The following is a 23,508-nucleotide window of genomic DNA, read 5'->3' as shown; positions in this document are numbered from 1 at the left end:
ATTTTATCTGGTGCTTTTGACAACCAGACTGAATATTATGGCGTAGTCACCTACCAATGCGGTTTAATCATGTTGTCCTGTCCAAACATGCATTTTCTGTGTAATCAGAATTAATCTTGAAGAAAATGCCTAGGTAATGAGTCACTGAGTAAAAAAATAAATGAATAAAAAATAAAAAATCTTGATTTTGTAATCAGAGTTGGATCCTTTTCCACACCACGTCTGAAGACACTACAAGCCAGAGACATATTGTACTTAAAAACAAATCTAACAGAAATACCACGTTTGATTATGTTACAAGTGAGTTTTCGAGTGGCGGCTTAGGGCAGGGGTGAAAATAGCTGGGTGATTTCATGAATCTCCCTTTCAGCCTCACTCCATCACTACTTTGTTTTTGGCATTGCCCAGTATCTGCGCTGTTCTGCAACTGGCTCCTGTTAGAACTCCTTTCTCAACCTTCATCTTCGACACCATGCATGGCCTGCAGCTCTCCTTCATCTGTCCTGAATATTAAATTGGCGATACGTTTCTTTAGCTCTGCGCAAAGTCGCTGTGGTTTTACTGCACACAGCTTCAAGCACTTTGAATTTTAGTATTTGTTGTTGTGTATAATGTTTTCATGTGTTGAATACCATGAGTGTCTTGTGTTAAAAAAAGAACGTGCTTTTTGGCTTTGTGTGTGTGTGTATGTGCAGGAAAGAGAGAGACAGGCAGACAGACTGACAGAAAGTCAGATATTTTCATAAATACCTCCAGATGGGCAAATGATATGGAGTAGTTGACACACATTGACACATTTTTAACTTTTGGATTTGTCTCCCAGAAGCAGTATTCAAATAAAGGGCCAACTTAGAGGAAGCAATTCTCACACAGAAAAATTAGCATACAATAATTGCATGCGATGTAGCCACGTGCAAATTTACCCTCACACAATACAGTTTCTGGGTGGTTCAAATGCAATTTAAACAGCAAAGAATTAAAGCAATTGCAAATCATAATTGAGACACCACATCATAAATTCTATTACAGGGATGAAGTATGAAACTATTTTCTCCTCTCGTTTCTCAGACTCCTCTCAATCTTAACATTTTCCTTTTTTGTCCAAAATCCCACACAGACACACTGCAGGGTTATGTGAGGATGTTTTTCAAAGCCAGATGTTTTCTTTCTGAGGATTTCTGCACTTCTGCAGGCAATGGGGGTTGAGTATATTTTAAGCCTTGAGGACACATGCGTGGTGTTTATTATTTCAAATAAACATACATTACACAATACTCTCAGACATTAAGCAAATGGTCTCATCCAGAGCAATTCAGGTTAATTACCTTGCTCAAGGGCACAATGGCAGGCCCTATCTGGCTAACAAATCCGCAACCTCTGCATTACAAGCCCAATTCCCAAGCTATTAGGCTACAGTACATTGCCAGCAAAAAAATGACTGATTACTTGAGCTTCAAAGTCTTGCAGAGAAGCAAAAAAAAAAAAAAAAAGACTCCTGTGCCTTATGCGTTATTTTTGAGGAGTCTGTCGGCTTTTGAATACAATACAAAACTACATGATATTTCCCATATTTTGTAGGCACTTGTGTGCAGTGATGCTAATGATGGACTGACACTAATGACAAATGACAGCAATAAACTGTTCATCAAAGTCCATCGTTATCATTAAAGATAGTATGACAAACACACACACACACACACACACACAAATACACACATACAAACATACATACTTACATACATATATACACACATACACACACACATACGTACATACTTACATACATATACACCCAACCACACAAATATAAATCATTACTGGAACTAGATACAACATGGTACATCATAAACAGTATGGACTGTATTATCCTTCACAAGTGAGATTACGGCAGCAAAAATATGGTAATAACACTGCATAATCCTTAAAAAAAATTCTTTGAAAACCTAAATGCATAATATGTTGAATTACAATGTAATTGACAGTTATAGCAGTATGTTTTTTTTGTGTTTGCATTTCATACAAATACAGAATACAGAAATAGACAATATAAATAGCATGAAAGTTTTTTTAATGTTTTGAGGTTTATAAAATGTAATTTATAATTATATTTCATATAGTACTTTGCTTATGTTTCACAACAATACAACCTCCATTTTCATAGTGTACTTGCAGACATGGTGTGCTATGCGTGAATCGATTGTCCATCAGGTGAGAAGTAGTGGTTCATAAATATGGATTTATACACAACAAAAAACAGTACATACAAATTTAAATTTGACACTGTCAATATACTGCCATACTTATAAAATATGTTACATTATTTCTAATATTTTAGGTGGCTAATTCATTTATACATACAGTACAAGCCATTTAATATCTTAGTGGCAGCTCTTATATAAAACCACTTATATATAAATATGTGTGTGAGTGCATATACAGTGAATGCCACAATGTTTGGGACAAAGCCATATTTTTTTCTTGATTGGCCCTTTGCGATTACTGAGCTTCTTCTTATTGATGCTCCAAATGATCGATTTTGGTAAACCTAAGGTTTGACCTATGTCTCTGACAACTTGACTTTCATTGGCGCAACTCTGGTCCTTATGCTGACAGATGCCAATCAAAACTCCAAAGGCAATCAAAACTAGAAACTGAAAGCTCTCTTATACTTGCAGTAAAGAACTAAAGCCATTTGTCCCAAACATTATGGCACCCTGACATGAAGGGATGGGCTATATAAAAAGTGCAGTGATTTCTACATGAAACCAAATAGTATTAAAATATCCTTTAATACAATCTGAGAATATGCACTTTAACCATATGAATTGTTTGATTACAAATCTAAAATTATGGAGTACAGAGCTAAATCAAGAAAAAAATAGGGCTTTGTCCAAAACATTATGCTGCTCACTGTGTGTGTATATGTGTGTGTATATATATATATACACGGTGAAAGTAGTCCCTTTAAAGGGGTGATTTTTAAATATTTACTAATAGAATGTGTGTTGTCTTGCATATTTACCATAAAGTAAATGCTACTAACAAGTGCTGCAGAGCCCATGAATGGAGAACAGCTTCAAATGAACATTCACAGTTCGGACACTACTGGTCACATGTCACCTTCCGCCATTTTCCTCGACAGAAACCACACTTTCATTGGCTCCTTTTTGCCCTTCATTGCGACAGGCCCCCGGTATTCCAGGTGGAACTGTGGGTCTGCATTTTCAGCTGATTGCAAACACCTGCAAAGCAAAGGTATATTTGCACATTTTATAGCCATTTGTGAGCTGCTTCGAAACTTCTATTTATTACCTATATGTGGAAATAAACTAAACTTTTAAAACGACCTGCCATCGTTTCACTAAATGTTCAGGACCAAGCTTGAGATTTTCATGAATAAAAGCATAAAATAACCTCTCCTCACCTGTACGTGTATTCAGACATGTTAATCCTTCCCTTTTCTCCTGTGGTTTCTGTCCGACTCGTCAGGTTTACTGTGTTTCCAAACAGGCAGTAGCGAGGCATCCTCTGACCTATGACCCCTGTGACAACCTCTCCAGTGTGGATCCCAATGGTTATCTAGGAAAGATAAAAATTGACTTTGCAAGATATTCAGAAGGCCTGTGCTTTTTATGAGAACTTGCTTTTTGAAAGATTCAAGATTCCAACTATTTGTACTTTATGATGGTTGAAGTGGTCAAAAACATGATATACAAGAATATTGGAAAAATATGTAATTATTTCAGTGATGTCTGGACAGTTTGTTTTTGTTTTCCATAAGTTTATAAACTAGATACTGAAAATGTCCTTTCAAAAATTAATTTAATTTCTGTGTTAAAGAAAAATACAGAGATGGCAACATCTGAGACTACAACTCCCACAGTACTTGGGTCAGACATGCCAAGGTCAGACTCCATTGACCACAATCACGGAAATTGGCCACCTGACCATACATGACAAAGCGAAACATATAATGAACAATTTGTGAACACATCTGTGGAATAAGACTGGAAAATTTGCATATTAATTTCAAAGGACAAAAATCTATTGTTTTGCTGCCATGTCAGTACAGTTTTAAAATTAATAAAATGTTGGATAACGACTGTATTTCTCAAGTAAAAGTGAGAAAAATTTAAAGTGCCATAGATACTGTCATGGCTACAAGACTGGCCCTGTCCAACAGCAATTGTGTGTCAATCATTTCCACTGATGGAAAAGGAATAGAAAGGGAAAATATTGTGGTCCAGGAGACATCTCTTTCTCAATCCTTCTATCTATACACTGCAGCACAGAGAAATGTCCTAACTCCCATACCTTTCTAAAGCAAAAAAGGCCAAAGCAGAAATAGAATTTTGTTGCATAAACAAGCACTTTGCAGAATCATGGCAACCAGTTCGTTCAAGCTGGAATTTTCCATTTTAAACTCAAAATCAGGAACGTCCATACCTTTCATAGACTAGGGCCACGTGTCTATATTTAATAATTTTTCATTTAACCAAACCATCAGAATATACAAATGACCCATAGTAGCGCCAACTTACTTGGCCAAAACAACAGAGGCACAATTCCAGTTCAAAATGTTTCATTTATTTCAATCTTAAAAAACTGGTAGATTTTATTTGCAAACTTGAAAACATTTGGATAACTATAATATATTTACATGAAGAATTGATAAATTATATGTGATGAAAACATCTGTGATGGCTATATTTCAAAAAGGCATAGGTGAGTGGTCTGAATTCCAGTAAAGAGTAAACATGGAAGAAATTAACCAGTATGTTCTTCCAATAAAAAAATGGAGCAATATTTCCCTGCTGGTTTAAAATTACAGCTCAGAGTAATACTGGAGAGTGACTTTGTGATGAAATTTCTAGAAAACCAAACCTGTTTTTTTCTTGAAGCACACACTATTTCAGGGCCCCTTTGGAGTGTCCACTGGCTACCCAGTGAAACTGAGCCAGGGAACGTACACTGGATGAAAAATGATTAATCTACTCTGAAAGAAGTAGGTTACTCAGGTCCTGCAACAGTTCAACATGTCCGCTGCAGCCAATGAGAATTACCGACATTGCTTACAATCTCACGTAACCAGACATCCACGTGACTCCAAGTAAGAGACAGAAATGTTCTCTTTTTAAAAATAATTATCCATTAAAATTCAATATTCATTATATTATGGTACCTTCTTAATATCCATGAATTCACTCCATCAATAGGGGCTGAAATCATTTGTATCTCATTTAGTCCCAATCTGCCCTCTCAAGAATACAATTCAGCCATTTCATTCATTCATTTCACCGACTGTAAAACATTACCTTTTTCTGTTTTTCTAGAGAAAATAATTGTGCGCGCGTGTGTGGGTGAGAGAGTGCAATACAAAGAGATACAAGATACAAAGAGAAAGAGAGTATGTGTGTGTAAGAGAAAACAGAGCGAGGGACAGAGAAATACAAAAAAACAGTATATGTGTGTGTGTGGGTAAGAGAGAGAGAGAGAGAGAGAAAGAGAGCAAAAGTTAAATGCGGATGTATTTTTAAATGCTGGACAGTAAGATGATTTGAAGTTGCTTCCACTGCCAAGCTGTGTTCCAGTGCTGGCCATGCCATCTGCCTAATAAACACGCCTTCATTACACAGACGTGATTTTCCAAAGCTTTGTCTCCGGCAGTCTCTGACACAATAACAAACTCCAGCCTTCAGTTTAAACAAAAGCACACTGTTTAAGATCAGCTTTAAAACCGCTTATCCTCACAAGCAGGGATTCTGCATCTATTTTCAGCCAATTAAAAGGTGATGAATCACTTCTGCTTTTCACATACCGCTGGTTTATGGTGGCATACTGAAATGGCTGGATTAAAAGGACCAATCAGTAGGCAAACATTTTTACATTAATATATATATATATATATATATATATATACTGTATATATATATATAGAGAGTAACACCACGTATAACTCCGATAAACCAAGTAATACCCAGCCATATTACTTTATATATGCTATGCACAAATGTTTAGAATGCTGCCCTATCTCTTATATTGTAAAAAAAAAAAATATATATTTTAAAAAAGGCTAAGCGGTGTAATAATGTTATGTAACAACATAAAAGCATTAGTTGGTGCACAATAAAATGTTCAGTGCTAAATCAACTGTAATAGTGTACATCTGATCCCCACTGAACTCATATAAACTTTCGCAAACTCTTTGAGTTGAATTCCCACTGAACCTTTTACAGTGTAGCTTTATATATTATAGAGTATCATGTACTGCTGATAGATGAAGATGCTTGATTTCACATCAATTATCAATGGTTATGTGCAAGTATGCTTTTTATTTGCTTTTCCTCAACAGTGCGCTGTCCATAGCTTCTTAGTGACTGTTTGCAGGAAGCTGTCAGTTGTCGGAAGAAAAGAAATTACTGCAGGATTCTAATCACGGATAATAATGTTCTAATCAGCAAGTGCACAGATTGAAATTTGATTGCATTGTTGGGCTGTGTCAAAATGCAACATTTGGTTAACGGATGACCAGTAGCAAAAATGGTCTAAAAAATGGTTTCATTCGTGTGCTTCTACATTATTTAAATTCAAATGCACCTGTCTAGCTTGATTTAATTTAGCATCATTTTGAATTAGCATGTGACATTTCGGCGAGAGATTTCTGCCCATCCTCCGAATATAGGATTCCATGCATCTGCAATGGTGGCCTGAAGACCCAAGTTAATGACATCATCATTTCCTCACCTGTACTGGCTCCTCGTCCACTTTGACCTGGCCGGCTATCTCCATCATGTCTAGAGCCAGGTGGCAGATGGACTGGGCATGGTGGGTGCAAGGCTCTGGGAGGCCGCTGACCGTCATGTACTTGTCCCCAACCGTCTCCACCTGCCAGGGGCCAAGTGCAAGGGGGTAAGGGTACTTTTCTAGTTTGAATTTAACACAGCGGCCAGGCTTCAATCAGCTTTCGTCCTTAACTCAATAAATCCAATAGTGACTCTTCTCAGCATAAACAGCTTAGTGACTTGATTTGGGTGATCTGTGAATCCTTGCATTTAAATCAACCTTTTGATTGAATCCATGTCAATCACTGCCAGGGATTCTTTGAGTTAGCTGGCTTGACAAATCTGGCTTAACCAGTATTATAAAGGTGGTTATCAACTTGTTAAGTGAACACTGGCTTTGCTAATCAAGCGCTGTGCGTGTTCCCATGAAACAGGAGGTGCCTGCAAAAATGAGCCAATAGCAGTACAGATGGACTGTAGATTACTGCGTATTTCTCACCCGAGGGAAAAAAGACTGATATGGAAGGATATAATGGACAGATATAAATATGTTAATTTAAAAAATGTAATTTCTTACTTACCTTACCCCTCCTAACAAATAAATCTACTCTCACTAATTGTCTTACAGTTTCTAATGTGTAAACTGCTCCTTCTGGAGCTCCTAATCCATAAACTTGAAAATATTTAAAATACTGCCTGAAGCAATCACACCAGATCTTATTCACAAGAATTATGCACTTCTTGGTACACCTCTTTGGGTTTTTGAATAGGGGGTCTGTAGGTACTGTAGGGCCTCGATAGTACTCTCAGCATGAGATATATACAAATACAGTATGTATACAGTCTCGTAATTATACCCTTTAAAAGGGAGATACCATTAGACGTTAGAAGGTCAGTATAATACTAGCGTTTGAAAAGGAAATGGCCTCTTTGAACCTGTGGAGAATTCTAAAGCCAGCTGATAAATTACTCCTTTGATATCACTGGGAGAAAATCCCTGATAAGCCAGTAAGTGCATAAAATGAACGGTCCAGTGGGAACATGGAAACATTTTCCTTGCTGGACCTTTCAGAGAACTAGTGCACTTGGATGATGGATTACCTTTCTTTATTTAGATAGGGATTGGCAGTGTGATTAAGGAAGAGCTATACAGCCCCTGCCCTGGAGAGTTGCTGTGTCTGCAAGACAACCTAAACCTCATTATGAAGTTCAGCAGACCCAGCAAGGCAACCCAACCCTTATTCTGGAAGGCTGAAGTGCCTGGAAGTAACCCAGCCCTGGTCTTGGAGGGCCACACTATCTGCAGTGCTACTCAACCCTTTTCCTGAGAGCTGGTGTATTTCCAGGCTTTTGTTCCAGCTGGACACTTAACAATCTGAATCTTCCAATTAATTGTGATTGTGATTGGAGCTTGTGATTGGACCTTGTTTTAGCAAGCATAGAGAGATGAAAAAATCTTGTCACAGCCCTCCAACACCCCCTCCTTTTCAGACTTTTTCATCAACGATGAAATAACTTCCAAATTACCAAAACGGTCCATCAAATTGACGCTGACACAGTCATGTACAGTAGGCGAGCAAGAAAGGACCATGTTTTGAGCCATGTACAGCTTTCAGATGCAGACAACTTGGATCATCTGAAACACCATTCTCTTCTGATGGTTTACTGAAGATCCAGTTCACGCAGGGTCTCCTGCCCTGAGCTGCAGGGCTGTCTCACACAAACAACCAAGTCATTTCAGGGAGAGAGAGAGAGAGAGCTATAGACCACCCACTTGTTGGAGACATAAGATAAATTTTACCTCTGCCGTGATGCTTTGTTGAAATTCATGGGATTTAGTGAGGCGTGTCTGACTGCTTAAAAGTGCATTTCTGTTTGAAAGCCTGCTGTGTAAATCTTGCTGTAGAACCACAGTAAAACATCAACAGCGTGGAGCGCTCGGCCTGGTTATCTGCACTGAATAAACGAGCTAAAGCAAAAGCTACAAACGTGAAACCACGCAATTCACCTCTGGATCTCACCGTCATGGATCATAAATTCATGCAACCAGCACCACCCACACCCACAGATAATAAGAGCACGAGACAGTATTGATGTCACCTTTCTGGTAGAAAGAGGAACACAGAGGAACTTGTCACAGTAACACCAGGGCAGTGAAACAATTTTTGGATTTATGGCCGTTTATACAGTAAATTAACTATTATGGCCCTTCATATGGAGTCAATGAACTCATGGCTCTCTATATGGATTTAAGGATTCTTCTTGATGATCTTTGTGATGATGATTTTTATAACACATATGCTCATAGTTTTGTCATAACTGTATATATTGATCTATAAAATGTGGACATAATGTGTCATCACAATTGATGTATACATACAGGTATGTGATTTTTGAGTAGACCACCCCCTGAAGTAGGCTTTGGCTGACACATTGGGTGTTTTATTGTACTGTTCCGATTATACTGAATAACGTATAAACGGAACAGTATAGTATTTTTATTTTATATAACACAGAGAGGAGCTCCCCCAGTCACATAGTACATTGGTAAAACCAAGAGAGCAATGCCGATAGTGACTACAGGATGATTTCTAGTTATACTTTGTGGATCCCTGAGTGAATTACCAGGTAGTACCCAGAGAGTACCAAGCACCACTATTGTTCTATTGTTTGTAACCAAGGTACTTCATGATTGGCAGAGCTCCCAAATGAATAATGTGATATCAGCACTGTTTCTGCCCCTGCCACCCAATCCGGGATGTCTTATAGGACAGGTCTGAGGATAGAGGTGAAAGCACAGGACACAGGTGGCCTCTCTCACCTTGTACACATAGGGGTTCCTGCGGGTGTCGGTCAGGATGTCGAACCTGGTGTACACGTCGTTGAGCAGGTTGACGATCTTTATGGCGCCCTCGGCAGAGGCGTGCTTGCTGCAGAAGGCGTTGAAGCCAACGATTCCGCTGAAGAGGATGGTCACGTTGTCATAGCGCTTAGCCGGGACCGGTCGCTTGTGCCGCAGCTCGTTAGCGACGGACGGCGGAAGAACGGAGTACAGCAACCTAGAGTTTGGGGGTGGGGGGGGGTAATGGAGGGAAGCAAATGGTGTGTGTTAGTTCTCAGTGCCACAGTTACTTCCACATATAATTTTTATAACACAAGGTTTGCTACACTGGCACTGTCACGCAGCTCCGATGCTGTTAAGTGACACATTCACATTTGACTTTTCTGTTTTCATGTCGTGACTGATGTCATGGCTTACGCACAACAAAGGCTATCCTCTGTGCTGACAGATAAGATATTCGGATACGCAGACAGAGCAGTCCGTCTGGAGCTGATGTGAAACAGGCTCAGCGTGGCTGTGCCTTTAGAGATTCAAGCCTCAAATGCGGAAGGTGCTGTTGTCATAGCAACAGACTTGGAAGTATGACTTTATGCCAAATGTGAAATGCTCTAAATAATGTATCAGCAGTACAGGACGAAGAGGATTTGGATTTACCCATCTTAATCTCAGCATCAATTAGTATGCAACTCAAAAAAAAGAACAAGACATCCAGAATTTTCCATCAAGCCAGTGCATTTCACAGTGTAATGCATTCAAAACAAAGATAATTTGGAGATATCTGTCAAATGTTCCAATTTCAAGGGTAGGTCGAATATGCACATATAGTATGCATGACACCAATGTCATTTATCTCACCCTGGTTTTGTAAAATAGTTTAAACGCATATCATTCATTTCTGTAACTAGTCTTAGCATCATCATAATTACACATGCCACAATATACCAGCTATAGAATTTTGGATGGCATGCATAAAACCACCAGATTAATAACAATAAAATAGGCTTATCCTCCTGAGAAAATCCTTCAGGAAAAAAAGGTTTTAAGTATTTAAATGTAACACAAATATGACAAAACCTGTTGCAGCAAAATGCAATGAAATGTGGCAGTCAAAATGTTTTCAAAAATATAATCAATTTTATTTTTATTGAATGTGCCTTATAGTGTAGATTTCAGAAAAGTAGAAAATATGGTTCTTACGGTTAAGGCAAGGGACTCATGTCCCACACAGGGGACAACAATTAATTTCTGGGTCTTAGGAGGATACCACAGCACTTGTTTTTGTTTATTCTTCATGAATTTTTTTATAAAATGAAGCACAGGATCTAACATACTAACCAGCCTGTAGTTTAAAAATGACACTTTTAAGAGGTTGCCTCAAACCCTTTGAAAAGATTTATATATAATACCTTCAGGTCCTTGGCTATACCTGTCCTGTACTCTAGGATACACGACATGCATGCCTGCTGCCTTGTTTGTCCTAGACTTTTGTCAGTTACCCAGTATCTTGCATTCCTTATCTCAAAATCTACAAAAATGTCCAGGGTATTGGATGTTCTTGTGCCATATTTGGAACCTCTTCTCTGATGAAAATATTTATGTTTTAAAAAAGACTATAAAATCAAACAAACCATCACATGTTCTTTCACAAATGTAATTTATGAAGTCATGCGTCCATGGAATTTACAATACACCAGAAAAACAAACAGACAATTCTGCAGTGTGAGGGTGTTTTGCCACAGAACGAGTCATTTCTACTAGCCTAAGCACCTGCCTACACCATCTTTCACAAGGCGAGTCTTAGCAGTTTGAAGCACACTGAAGCATGCCTGCTATGGGCCCAGGCCCCTCCACTAAGAAAAACCAATTTAACCGGAGAGCTAAGCGGTAATTACACAGCTGCCTTAATGCATTGCTTGAACCTCGCTAAGGCCAGAGGGAGGAAGGGGACCCCTCCTCTGGATGATTTGTTGAACAGCATGGTGCTGACAAACAGTTGACGGAGGGGGTGAGGGCCGGGGTTGGCAAAATCCAGCATGGTCACTTTCACTGAAACATGGAAGATTTATGGAGTTGGACGTGTGTGTGAGAGATGTGTGTTTCATGCCTTTTGCGTGAAACTTAAGGTGTAATTTTTCATCAGTCAAAAAAAAAAAATCTTTTAGCCTAGACTGCTGACTAGGTTTAGTAGTTGCAAGGCCCACTGGATGAATGTGAACATGCCCAAATTGGGCATGTCCAACCACATGACCACACCAAGAAAAAAGTAATTATATCTTCCAGAGACATTGAACCATAGACGTTCCAGCGTATAATACTCTGAGACTGGTGAGGGACGCACCTGTCTGTCTTCTTCTTCTCATCTTCCAGGGCGCGCAGCGTGTGCTGCAGCCGGTCGGTGAGGATCTCCAGCTCCTGCGTCAGCTTGTACTCCTCGCGAAACTGCTCTCCCAGCAGCACCAGGTCCCGCGTGGCGTCGTGCAGCGGGATGTCGCTCAGGTACAGCCCTCGCCGAGTCAGGTCGTCCAGGTTCATCACACTGCACATCAGCACAACACAGGCAGACACATTCGCACACACACACACACACACATATACAAGCACACATACAGACACACACACACACACACACACACACACACACACACATGCACGCACACACACACATGCATGCATGCACACACACACATATACAAGCACACAAGCACACACATGCACACACACAGAGGTGAGATACAACCCCACCGTTAAACATACATTGAGTGGCCCACTAGTGGCCTATTGTCCGCGCAGCTGTTAGTCTTCTAGTGTTTTTCAAACTGGCAGACCACAGCCCTGTCTGAGCGGGATTAGTTTCAGGTAATGTCACTGTCGCCAACATAATTAAGTAATTTTTATTAACATCCTGAATGACCATGTCAGTGATTTTTATCTGGCACGAGAATAATAATTCTGGCTGAAAAAACCTACTGTTTTTCAGCTAACTCCAAGATTACTGATAATTCTACTACCATCCGGATCAGTGTCAGTATTTGATGTGAATTACAACTATTTTCGGCAGTACATTTCTGTAATACTTCCCATTTCCGGCTTTGTATATTTGTATAGTTCATATATTTAGCTTTTTTGCCATATATTTTTTGGCATGTTGTAAAAATATAAAAAAACATCTTTCTTTCAGCTGTATTACGTTACACGAGTGTTTTGTTTTTTTATTTTCCGGGTAGACAGAAATGTCTGACAAATACATCCAGGAAAAGCTAAACTGACAGGCCCCCTCAGTAATTTTGGGGTACAATAAAAGAAAAAGCTTTTTCCGTTTAGATTGGCCATTGCAATCACTGATGCGCAATGTTAAAAAAAAAAAACATTACTGATGTTGTCCTGAAATACTAATCCTATCCAGGCAGGGCTTAACAGTTACAATGATCTGCTAGAGGACAGTTGAGGCCAAACATTTGAAATGAGCATCAGCTGTAAAAAGAAGGTAAATCAGCTGGTGGACGGCCTGCTACCAGGAATCCATCCATTAACTATCCGACCGAAAGTGGCACAATAAGTGCTCGCTTGCTAAGGAGCTACTGGTTCTAAAGCAGCAAAGACACACAGGTGAGACATGACATACTGCACAACGGAGAATGGATGACAGCAGCTATATTGAGCATGCTATACCACACTGGGGCGCGATGAAATGAAAGAATATTTAGACTCTGCTTGGTGCCAGATGTCCATTCACTAGGGGCGGGGTCACTCACCGAGTATTTTTCATTGTTGTTCCAACTGATCCTCATCTCCGCTACCTCACCGCAGCTGTCTGCCAGCAAACCGCTTCGCTGCCAGTTTGCGAAACGCCGGCGGCCAACCGACAGCTGTGCCGACGCCGGGCCGCCGGCGGGCAGGGAGGGGGCGCAGTGCGCGCGCACCGCCCGGGGCTGCGGGCGAAGGCGAGCGGACGCTGCGCGGCTCTCACCTGGGGGAGCAGAGGAACAGGACGTTCTCGGCCTCGGGCAGGTAGATCATCTGACCCTTCAGCCTCAGGCAGCTGATCTCGGCCCCCGTCAGCTCGTCCTCGCTCTCCAGCGTTTCCACATTCAGGAGGCCCTCCTAAACGCGGAGCCAGCCGAAGGGACGCAGAAACGGGGTTACAGCACTGTGCATCTGCTGCACCGCTACAGCGACGAACAAACAAGCCTAGAGGGCCACCAGGGAGGGGCCTGAGAATCATATTTTACATGACAGAAATCACCTTAGCTTTCCTGTACAAAGCTCTCCAAACCCGTTTTCACTAATAATGTATATACCAAGAAGTGGGCTTTGCCACAAGTCATGATATATAGAGCCACACTGCAAAGGTTTTAGTGTGGTTCAGGAACAATATTTTTCAGTTCAATACTCATTTAAAAAAAAAAATGTTTGCAAAATGGTTGGATAGATATTTATGAATAATAATAATAATAATAATTAGAAAGATAATGCCATAATTTGTAGTGCCATTGTGGGTAGTGCAAATGGTCGTCGTATCAACAGTACCACAAAAGGACAATGTTTAGGGGTTGGCTTTTTTTCCATTACCTTGCTCCTAAGCACAAAGACAGTGTTGATGTGCGAGAGGATTCCGTGGAAGCTAAAATCGATGTGGGGGCGCACCAGAGAGAACACCGAGGGCAAACTGCAGGCCCCAGGCTGAAGCTGAAATGGACAAGGAGCAGCAATCAGTTAACACAATGCCTTGCCTTCACTCGGATCAATACCTTCAAATTGGACTTCTCGTGCTAGAGATTTTGGATTAGTTTACAGGTTAGCTCTGTGTTCCTGTGAAATCAGTTAAGGTGAGTCACGTGTTAAAAGGAGTCTTGACTTTCAGTACAGTGAGTTTTATCTTTTGGTGGTATACAATCACAGACACTCACAGACACACACACACACAAATGCACACACAGACACACACACACACACACACACACACACACACACACACACACTAGAGGTCTGCAACCCGATCCGAGCCTGACGGGACCCATCAAAGGTTCAGGTTTGTTTTCTAGTAAGTGACAATGAATTATTATTTTATGTTTTGTATATGTTTTTATTTGATGAAATAAACATATTGTAATCCACTTTACGCATGAACACTCTCTCTTTCTAGTGCATGTGTGTGAGCCTCTAACTTCGCAGTGGTTGAAAGTAAATGAAAATTTGCAAAGGGAGAACTTAAAATTCCAAATGAGTCAGGAACAGTTTCATGGGAATATTATGACCTTGTTGTGACAACAGATAAAAAGCTCACTGGTCACATACACGTAGGGCACGCAATGCTATTTTGAAATATAGCAAGAAGACAGATCCCACCAAATTTAGAGATACCGTCCAAGAAATAGCAGAAACATTGCTGGCAGTTAAGGCACAAGGAGATATGTAAAGCAAACAGGTCTGGTAAGCCAGCTGGCAAAAACTGGATGTGTACAGCGCTTGATCGCTACTAACCAGTAAGACAAGTGGTTTGTTAGCCTATCACACTGCTCTACTGATGGGCCACCATGCCTTAGTAAGCTGTGTAGCCTAGCTACTGTTTACTATCCCATATGAAAATAAAATATAGCCAATTGCAGTATGATAATTATTGCTATAACTCAAGTGCACAGCAGCCGAGCAAAGCATTGTAAAACCGTGTCTGAGAGTGATTTCAGTTTCGGGTCAGCTTCAAATTTGACCAGTCGGGCTTGGTTGGGTATCAAGGTCTCGGGTAAATTTCATGCCAGTGCAGACTTCTAATACACACACACACCTGCACATACACAGATGCGCAAGCACACACACACACAAACACACACACACACACACACACAGTGGCCTGGCCTCACCTGGGGCAGAACACGGAAGATGGCGTTCCCGCACTGTGTGAGCACCAGGTCACGGTCGAACATCAGGTGAAAGGGGAAGGCCTTGCAGAAGGTGTAAGGGCTGATCCTGGTCTCCTGGGTCCCGTTCTCCTCGAACCCGTCCAGGTCCTCGTAAAACGCCTCCTCCTCCGAGTCCTTCTCCTCGATGAGAAACTTGATGTGATCGCACTCTTCACTCTTGTGCTGAATGACCTGTGGTGGCAAGAGGCCAGCAAAGAGGCGTGAGGAATCCTCAGGAGCCTTAAGGTTAACTCTGACACAATGGCACTGCCCAGTCCATTACACTTTTACAGGGACACAGTGTTGTACTTAGTTGGTGTAAAAAAAAAGGCTAACAATAAACAAGATGTACTGCGGACTGTTTGTCATATCCTATGCACCCATTTGGGCTTCAGACTTTGTTTTTGTCATCACTCAAGTGATTATTGGTCTCATCTGTCCATAATACCTTCTTACAGAACTCTGCAGGCTCTTTCAGGAACATCTCAGCAAACTGTAACCTGGCCATCCTGTTTTTCTGCAGCTAACTAATGGTTTGCATCTTGCAGTGTAGCCTCTGCAGTTCTGTTTGTTAAGTCCTCTGCAGACAGTAGTCACTGAGTCATCCACACGTGCCTCCTGAAGAGTGTTTCTGATCTACCAGACAGGCATTTCTTTATTATGGTGAGAATTCTTCAGTCACAAACTGTAGAGTTCTTCTGTAGCCTACCAGGACTTTTGTGATTAATGAGCTCACCAGTTCTCTTGATCTTCTTGATGTTCCAAATGGTTGATTTTGGTAAGCAGTCTCTGATTGTTTCTTTCATATTTTGCAGCCTCATCATGACTTCTTTGACTTTCATTGGCACAACACCGGTCCTTATGCTGACAAATACCAATAATAGACTCCAAAGGCAATCAAAATTCTGGAATCAAGACTAGATACTGAAAACTTTCTTATACTAGTAATAAAGAAGCAACAGAACACACCTGGCTAATGAGAAACACCTGTAAACCATTTGTTCCAAAGATTATGGCACCCTGAAGGGGGGGGGGGTGGAGGGGGTGGGCTGGTATGTATAAAAAGAGCAGTTATTTCTACTTGGAGAAACCAAAATGTAGTAAAATACCCTTTAATAAAAGCTGAGAATCTGCACTTTAACCGCATGTGCATTGTTTTATTGCAAATTGCGGCGACCAGAGCCAAATCAAGAAAAAAAAATCTGTGTCCCAAACATTATGGAGCTTACTATATAGACAGATGAACAGATATACTGCATTTTATTCCTCAGACAGGCAATCAGGTTTTTCTTATAAAACAAAACTTCCCAATATAAATTCTGTTTTAAAAACGTACTACAGCAATTATTTTGTGGCAGCACACCCTCCAATCCACATACTTTACATGATGTGGTCTGCTAACATGGAATCACAACTGCTGAGCACCAAACGAGCTAAAAAAGATGCTGGACAAGAGACAGAACCGGGGAGCTGAGAAAAACAGAGATGCCCTCCTGCGAGCCAATGAGCAGGGGCCTCCCGGCACTGACGTCAAACTGCTGTCTCTTCTCACAGTCTCCATGGCAACGCTGGATACATGTGGATAAATCATGTGTCACATTTGGAAAGTCAATCCCGGCCTTTCATGTCATGCTTACTCAGAGAAACACGTCGCATTTCAAAGAGAAATGACACTTTCAGGGAGGGGCAGCCTCAGAAGCAACATGAGAAAATAATAAAAACTAAATATAGCACACAGCCTTGGGATTACACACAACATGGCTTTTTTAAAATAGCCAAATTTTGCCAAAACAGCACAGCACAACTTTTTTTGCACTCTTTCCTTACTTATTAATACAGGTTTAAATCTAGAACACCCCTGGCTTTTCCATAATTATTCTGTCGGTCATTACATAACAAAAGCAACAAAGAAAAAACCATATTTATGTATTATTCTATAAAGGCTGACCGTATGACAGAGATGAAAATGGGGACGAAAACACTGGATTTATCTTGGGTAGGTGGCGGCATGGAAATGCTGGCAAAGCTTCGCTTTTACTGCATGCAATTCAGGTCAGTCTGAAGTAAAAAGTAGTGCATTTGAAGCATGGCCATAAATTAGCATTGCTTTGTGCTAAAAATAGCATTAGCAAGGCATCTTTGTACAGAGAGACAGTGTTTGAGGCAACACAGCTATTAGAATGGGCAGGGGCATGGTCATACAGTGAGGCATACAATATATATAAGGAACAAGGGTACAGAATAGGGTAGGCTACTATAGCATGTTAGAAAGAAAACACCACCCCCACCCCATACAAAAGAATATTTCACTGATCTCCACGGTTCTAGGTAAGGCGTAAAACACAAGAATACATGCATTTGGAACGAAACAGAAATAAATATCTGATTAGGGAATAACAAGTTAAAATATGGCAACTTTTAGCATCAATATTTTCATCTTTTGTGTCCAGGAGTAGTAGTGAAAAATGCTATGTAGCTATTTTTTTAACCACAAAAAAAACGTAACGTAAGAATACATACAACACTGTCAACATCTATGTGTCTTAAATGGAGATGCTGTTTTTTTTATTCACTAGAATGAATTACAAGATGGTAAACACCAAAAATCATCAATACTGTACTATAAAGTCTGAGAAGGTCTTTAATGTGAGAAGTGATTTAAATACTCAATTGTGAACACCAATCATGTGAAGGCACAGACTACAAACCCTGCATGCTTAAAGATTTTAGCAATTCATGGCAATACAACATGCCTTCATATTTTTGAAAGCCACACTTTTAACTAAACTTGTTCTTTTTTAAAATTGCAGCTTGTTCTTTGTTTTGGGAAACAGTCACAGCAAGAGTTAATCTGTGTATCAGCCATTGGACGTTAAAATGTGATGCACTAAAAAATATCTACTGTAGAGAATTCTAGCACCACACTCAAGTATTTCCTCGTCGCAGGGCACCTCAAAGGCATCTTTGCGTGGCGATTAATTTAATAACATCATTCAAGGTTCCAGTGTGCAGGCAAGAGACCCATAAATCAATCCCATGACAGGTTATGCATGTACATTACAACAACAACGACAAAAAAAAAATCTAAAGCAAGCTAAAGGAGACACACCTTCATTTCTATTTCGGTCCCATGGATCTGCTGTGCCACAGTTTTGATGATTCCGATTACGATGTCTTGCAGGCCCTCTCGCTCAGAGTAGTAGTGCAGGATGAGGTTGTTGCCCTTCTCAGCGTCCGTGCATCTGAAAGATGGTGCCCGCATGCCGGGGTAAATGGTGCCCAGGTGGTCATGCAGAGCGTCTAGGTTCTAAAAATAAAGGAAGGCCCAACCAAAAAAATGTCCCAGTGTGAACTCTGGTCATCAAATCTGAACATAAATCTCCTAAATTCAGTGAGTTGCAAACATCGGATATACTTGCAGACACTGGATATAGTAAAGGTACAAGAAGTTATGCATGAACAAATAAGAAGAATACTCAGCCAAAGACACTAAAAAGATGCTAAGAGGCTCTAAGGGTTAATTTGCGTTTCTAACAGTATGTGAAGATGCTTTCTAATAATTTTCACACATTTAATGACAAGTTGGCCAGGTGGTCTGTCTAGGCTCTAATTAGGCAAGGAGTCCAAACCAAAAATTCTGTTCATTAAATACACCAAAGTGCCTAAATTCCTGCTCCCTTTGGAACTTTGCTTTTTATTCATTTTCCCACATTAATATCATAAAATGTGTGACAAATTACATAAATAATTTCACAAAAGAAACATGAATAAATCACTGACGAATATTTAACACCTCCCCTTAGCACCTATGTGAAAAATATTTGACGAGATGTTACCCCTGGAAAAAATATTTAAGGATGTGACCAGTGGCAAGACATACTTGCAGGAACTCTCGAACATTGGATCCAAGCACCCGCAGGATGGTATCATAGCCGGATTCCTGGCAGAACTCAAAGAACATTTTCCCAAACATTTGCAGGATGTCACCCGCATCGATCTCTGTCGACCAAATCATAAAAAAATGGTTAGTCTGAAAAGCAGCCTTCAAACATTGAAGACATAGAAGGATGAATACCCAAATTTGCCATCAAATTCATGTATTTGCATACTAATGCAATATTATTCCATGTGAACATTAGGAACTGCTGTTTCAATACACAATGGTACACCTTGTACACAACGGGCCTTAAACCTTGGTTGTGGAGAGCCACAGGATCTGCTGGATATTTGGTTTCACAAATGAACATCAGCAATCGGACCCCAGAAACTATGCAAGCTGAGTCAACAGTGTAAACAACTACAGTGCTTGTGTAATCAATTAATTGATCAATGAAATGCTCACTAACAACATGGAACTAGGTTGAAGAGCCCTGGCGTGCACGAGAGACAGAGTTTCACAAAAGGATGCATTTATGCCTTTGATTATTTATTATACACCATAGAATTTTTTGCTTACTTAGCACTTTACTGGCAGCTGCGACAAGGTCATACGTTTTAGCATCCTCGTATATGATTCTGACGAGGAACTGGCCCTCCACATCCAGCTGAGCCTCCTTCCTGGAAACAAAAATGGCAACACTCAACTAATCATTTTCAGACCCTACTCACACTTCAACCTGTCCCTTCACAAGTTCTTATACATGAATACAGATCCCAAGTCCTGTTTTCAATGGGTAATAACCGAATATAACCAAAAAACATTTTACAATTTACAACACATGATGTTATATAACTTGAAATAGCACAAATCTCAATGGAACAATATCCAATCTGATACATACCCTGAATGTAATTGCTTTATTTTATGCATTACCGATTAAATAGCTGTTGTATGTACAACAGGCTACAGTTGAGCATCCTGTACAGTCAGATGATTTATGAGAGAGAGCACAGGAGTATACAAGAAGGACACCTGATAAAATAAAAAAATTTATCACATGGCTTATTTCAGATCATTATACTGCATATGTAACTATATTTAAGTGTATGTTTGATCACTGAAAAGGAAATATTAAGATAAGGATATATCATGCTAATGCCAACCCATCGCATTAAACTAAATGAAAGGAGAAAATGTAAATAGTGGGACACTTTTAAGTCAGTAGAATAAAATGATTGTACAACGGCAACTTGTAAATGCCAGTGGAATTATGAGAAACTTAAGTTTACAGAAGCACATGGAACTCAAATGCTCTTACAGGTGCTTGGAAACAACAACAAAAAATCAGAAAAGAATGATATACAGACAAAAGTAGCAGACTCCCATTAAGAGTTCACTAAATTCATTTCTGGGAGCTCCATACAGTTATGCTGATATCATTCTTCACTGCATTGTGGAAATACTTCTGTGGTTCCAGATTCACCTAGTTAGTTCCAAGTACATAATTAATAATAGGCTTCTGAATTACAAATCACCATGTGTGCACAGCAATGTGAATGATAAGAATCTAAAAAGAGCAGCAGAAAAAAAAGATCAAATTTTTTCCAGCTAATGAACGTCACGGTGGCCAGTGTGACGTTTGATCTGTCTGACCCAATGACTGGGTTGAACTACAAAAACAATATTGATTTTCTGGCCTGGCTAGCAACAGCATTCCACTGGCAGGGGGATAGCACCTGAGTAAATGAAACTGGCTAAAAGTAAACACGTAGTATTCATTTTTCAATTGCACGTACCCCCTCTGAGAGCCAGGAACACTGCAACTAAAAGAGAGAATGAGCTATAATGCCATTACTCACGCCGGTTACATCAGCCGAGATAACATTTAAGCACCAGTGTTTCTCACAAGGTGAGGCTGCACAGACTACTCAAAACATGTTTATGTAAAATGGGCTTGTGACTCTGGTCTTAAAAGCACTAGGTGAAGTCAAGTCTGGGACGCGAAAAGATGGAAGAAAATGTCAAATAAACTTGACTCTTGGCGAATGTTGGCACACATTTACGAGATATCGGCCTTGTTTAAACAACTCTAAAGCACAATGGCCCTCTTCTCGAATTCTGTAGCAAGACTGTCCTTTCAGCATCTCTCTCCGCGGGACATTTTTGGGTCATCAACAGAGTCAGAGCAGGGGTGTTTACAGTAGCGCTGACTCAGCTATACCTCAAAGAGGCCTGGGTTACAGGCATGTTTACATACGCGCCAGCCCCATCTCTGTTTAGCTATGGCCAGGATTAGTCTCTCTTGCTTCACTTTATCATTAAATCACACTGAATGTGTCCAAAGTAGGCATGTTTATCGTGAGGTGGAATGTGGATCTTTGAAATAATTATTAATTTGTTTATTCCTTCCATGTGCATTGCGACTAAGAAAGCCTCTTGCTTTTTTATTTTCTGCATTAATATGAGAAGCATGACAGAAGGGAAAAATGGCTAGTCGAAGTGGCGGGGTTCGTTGGGAAATGGCAGCAAGAGCAGCTGTACAATCATTATTTCTCCTTCGGTTTTCTAACTTCCCTAATTTTTAGGCTAGACAGCAGATCGACTGTAAAAAGCATTTTAAACTTTAAAGCCCTATCTGCACTGCTTTATTATTACCTGACATGTAGATTCTGATGCTGAGTGACAGGGAGTAGGCCACTGATTTTGCCGGAGGAGATAAGGCATCGGGAATATGTTCAAAAAAATCAATAATAGCAAACCACCATCTTGGGTCAGCCCTAAACCACAATCCACTGCACCTACATATCCAAATGTGACCAGTGAAAAAAAAAAGTAGCCACTGATTTGTACTGAATTGCTTTTTGAACAAAAACAAATACTTTCATTTGTTTAAGTTTTTTTTCTGCTTCAGTTGAACATAGTCAAATATTGAGTCATAACATCCACATTATGTCCAGATAAATGTCAGAATGTGTGATGTGTTTGTCGCACCAGTGAGTATACTCCTTGAATGATCTTACATGATGCATCATACTATTTTATTTTTCTCACCTAAAACCAATCAAAACAGTAGGAAATTTTAACATTAAACAAAGCATTTTTATTGTGTTTTATTTTTTAGTGAATTAGGAAGACAAAGCTAATTATGTGAGAAGTAATCAAGTTATCAAACCATTCCCTGAAACGTGTGCAAAGTACACCAAACTTTACAAACTGTGCAGGTTTATCATGAAGGTGGAACATTACCTGTTATTAATAAACTAATTTGTCACAAATATTACAAAAGCCCAATTATAAAAGTAATTAAAATGTTATTCTGTTTCATTTATAATATTATTATTGTACGTAGTGACTTTATACAGGGTTCTGAAACTCACTTGATGTCTTCCCAGACTTCAGGCCCATAATTTCTGAGTACCAGAAGTTCCAAGGCGTGATTGACAAAACCATACTGAAAAATTAATGACAGAAAAGAAGGATAAATATATGATAATACATTTGGGAGCTTAATCGTTTTTTTAATTTTTTTTTTTTAAATCTATGACCGTGTGTTGCCTACGTGAGAGAAGGGGGGTGATGGTGGAGGGATGCGATCGCATCCAGCCTAGTAGCCTACATGCACTATAAACATAGACATTTAATGTACCTTAAACAGAAGACACAGCTCAAACAAAGTGTTGTTTGATTAACAGTGATCTGTTTACTCATATTAATCCGTTAATATGAATCAGTAGAAACCTACGGCGAGAGGAGATTTTCAGATCAAACGGATTCGCTGATAATCTACCATTGCGGGATTGGATTGCAGAACAAACACTGGTGCGCGTTTTTGATACTAGCTAAAATTCCTAATGAGCTGTGCTGCGAAATGCAATTCGAGGATCTTACATACCATGTTTAAAACGAATTATTCTTCTGGATTCCCTTTTGCCGCAAGACGCCACAGCTTGTCCCTTCTAGGAGGGGTACCACTCTCCGTGCAAATATTTCTGTAATGATTGGCGTGCGCCGCCTACAATGGTTGCTCAAGGAAGACCATAACACTGCTTCGGTGACCAATGAGAGATGAGGAGGAGGAGCTTGCGGCGCAATATAACGCTGTAAACA

General features: G+C 40.0%; 1 protein-coding gene across 1 annotated transcript; it reads right to left on the bottom strand.

Moving 5' to 3' along the window:
- Positions 1-2,051: 2,051 nt before the first annotated feature.
- Positions 2,052-23,431, bottom strand: gucy1b1 (guanylate cyclase 1 soluble subunit beta 1). The gene is made up of 13 exons (XM_064335355.1): positions 23,294-23,431; positions 22,779-22,852; positions 19,978-20,078; positions 19,402-19,520; positions 18,631-18,828; positions 15,483-15,713; positions 14,194-14,310; positions 13,592-13,725; positions 11,963-12,160; positions 9,604-9,841; positions 6,745-6,885; positions 3,425-3,579; positions 2,052-3,242 (listed from the first exon to the last, which is right to left on the bottom strand). Exons 1-13 carry the CDS (start codon positions 23,294-23,296, stop codon positions 3,110-3,112), a joined length of 1,842 nt encoding a protein of 613 aa, XP_064191425.1. The 5' UTR covers positions 23,297-23,431; the 3' UTR covers positions 2,052-3,109.
- Between the last annotated feature and the right edge of the window lie 77 nt (positions 23,432-23,508).

This window comes from Anguilla rostrata, chromosome 5, assembly GCF_018555375.3.
Source record: "Anguilla rostrata isolate EN2019 chromosome 5, ASM1855537v3, whole genome shotgun sequence".
Lineage (NCBI taxonomy): Eukaryota > Metazoa > Chordata > Actinopteri > Anguilliformes > Anguillidae > Anguilla > Anguilla rostrata.
Note: the sequence above shows the minus strand (reverse complement) of the source record. Positions and strands in the feature narration are given on the sequence as shown.

What these genes read in the sequence shown, in the direction of transcription:
- gucy1b1 (XM_064335355.1), bottom strand. An exon ending in GGAACCCCTATGTGTACAAG is followed by an intron (nt 6,886 to 9,603) that starts GTGAGAGAGGCC and finishes GGCCCCTGGCAG; the next exon opens with GTGGAGACGGTTGGGGACAA. An exon ending in ATGTCTGAATACACGTACAG is followed by an intron (nt 3,243 to 3,424) that starts GTGAGGAGAGGT and finishes TTTGCTTTGCAG; the next exon opens with GTGTTTGCAATCAGCTGAAA.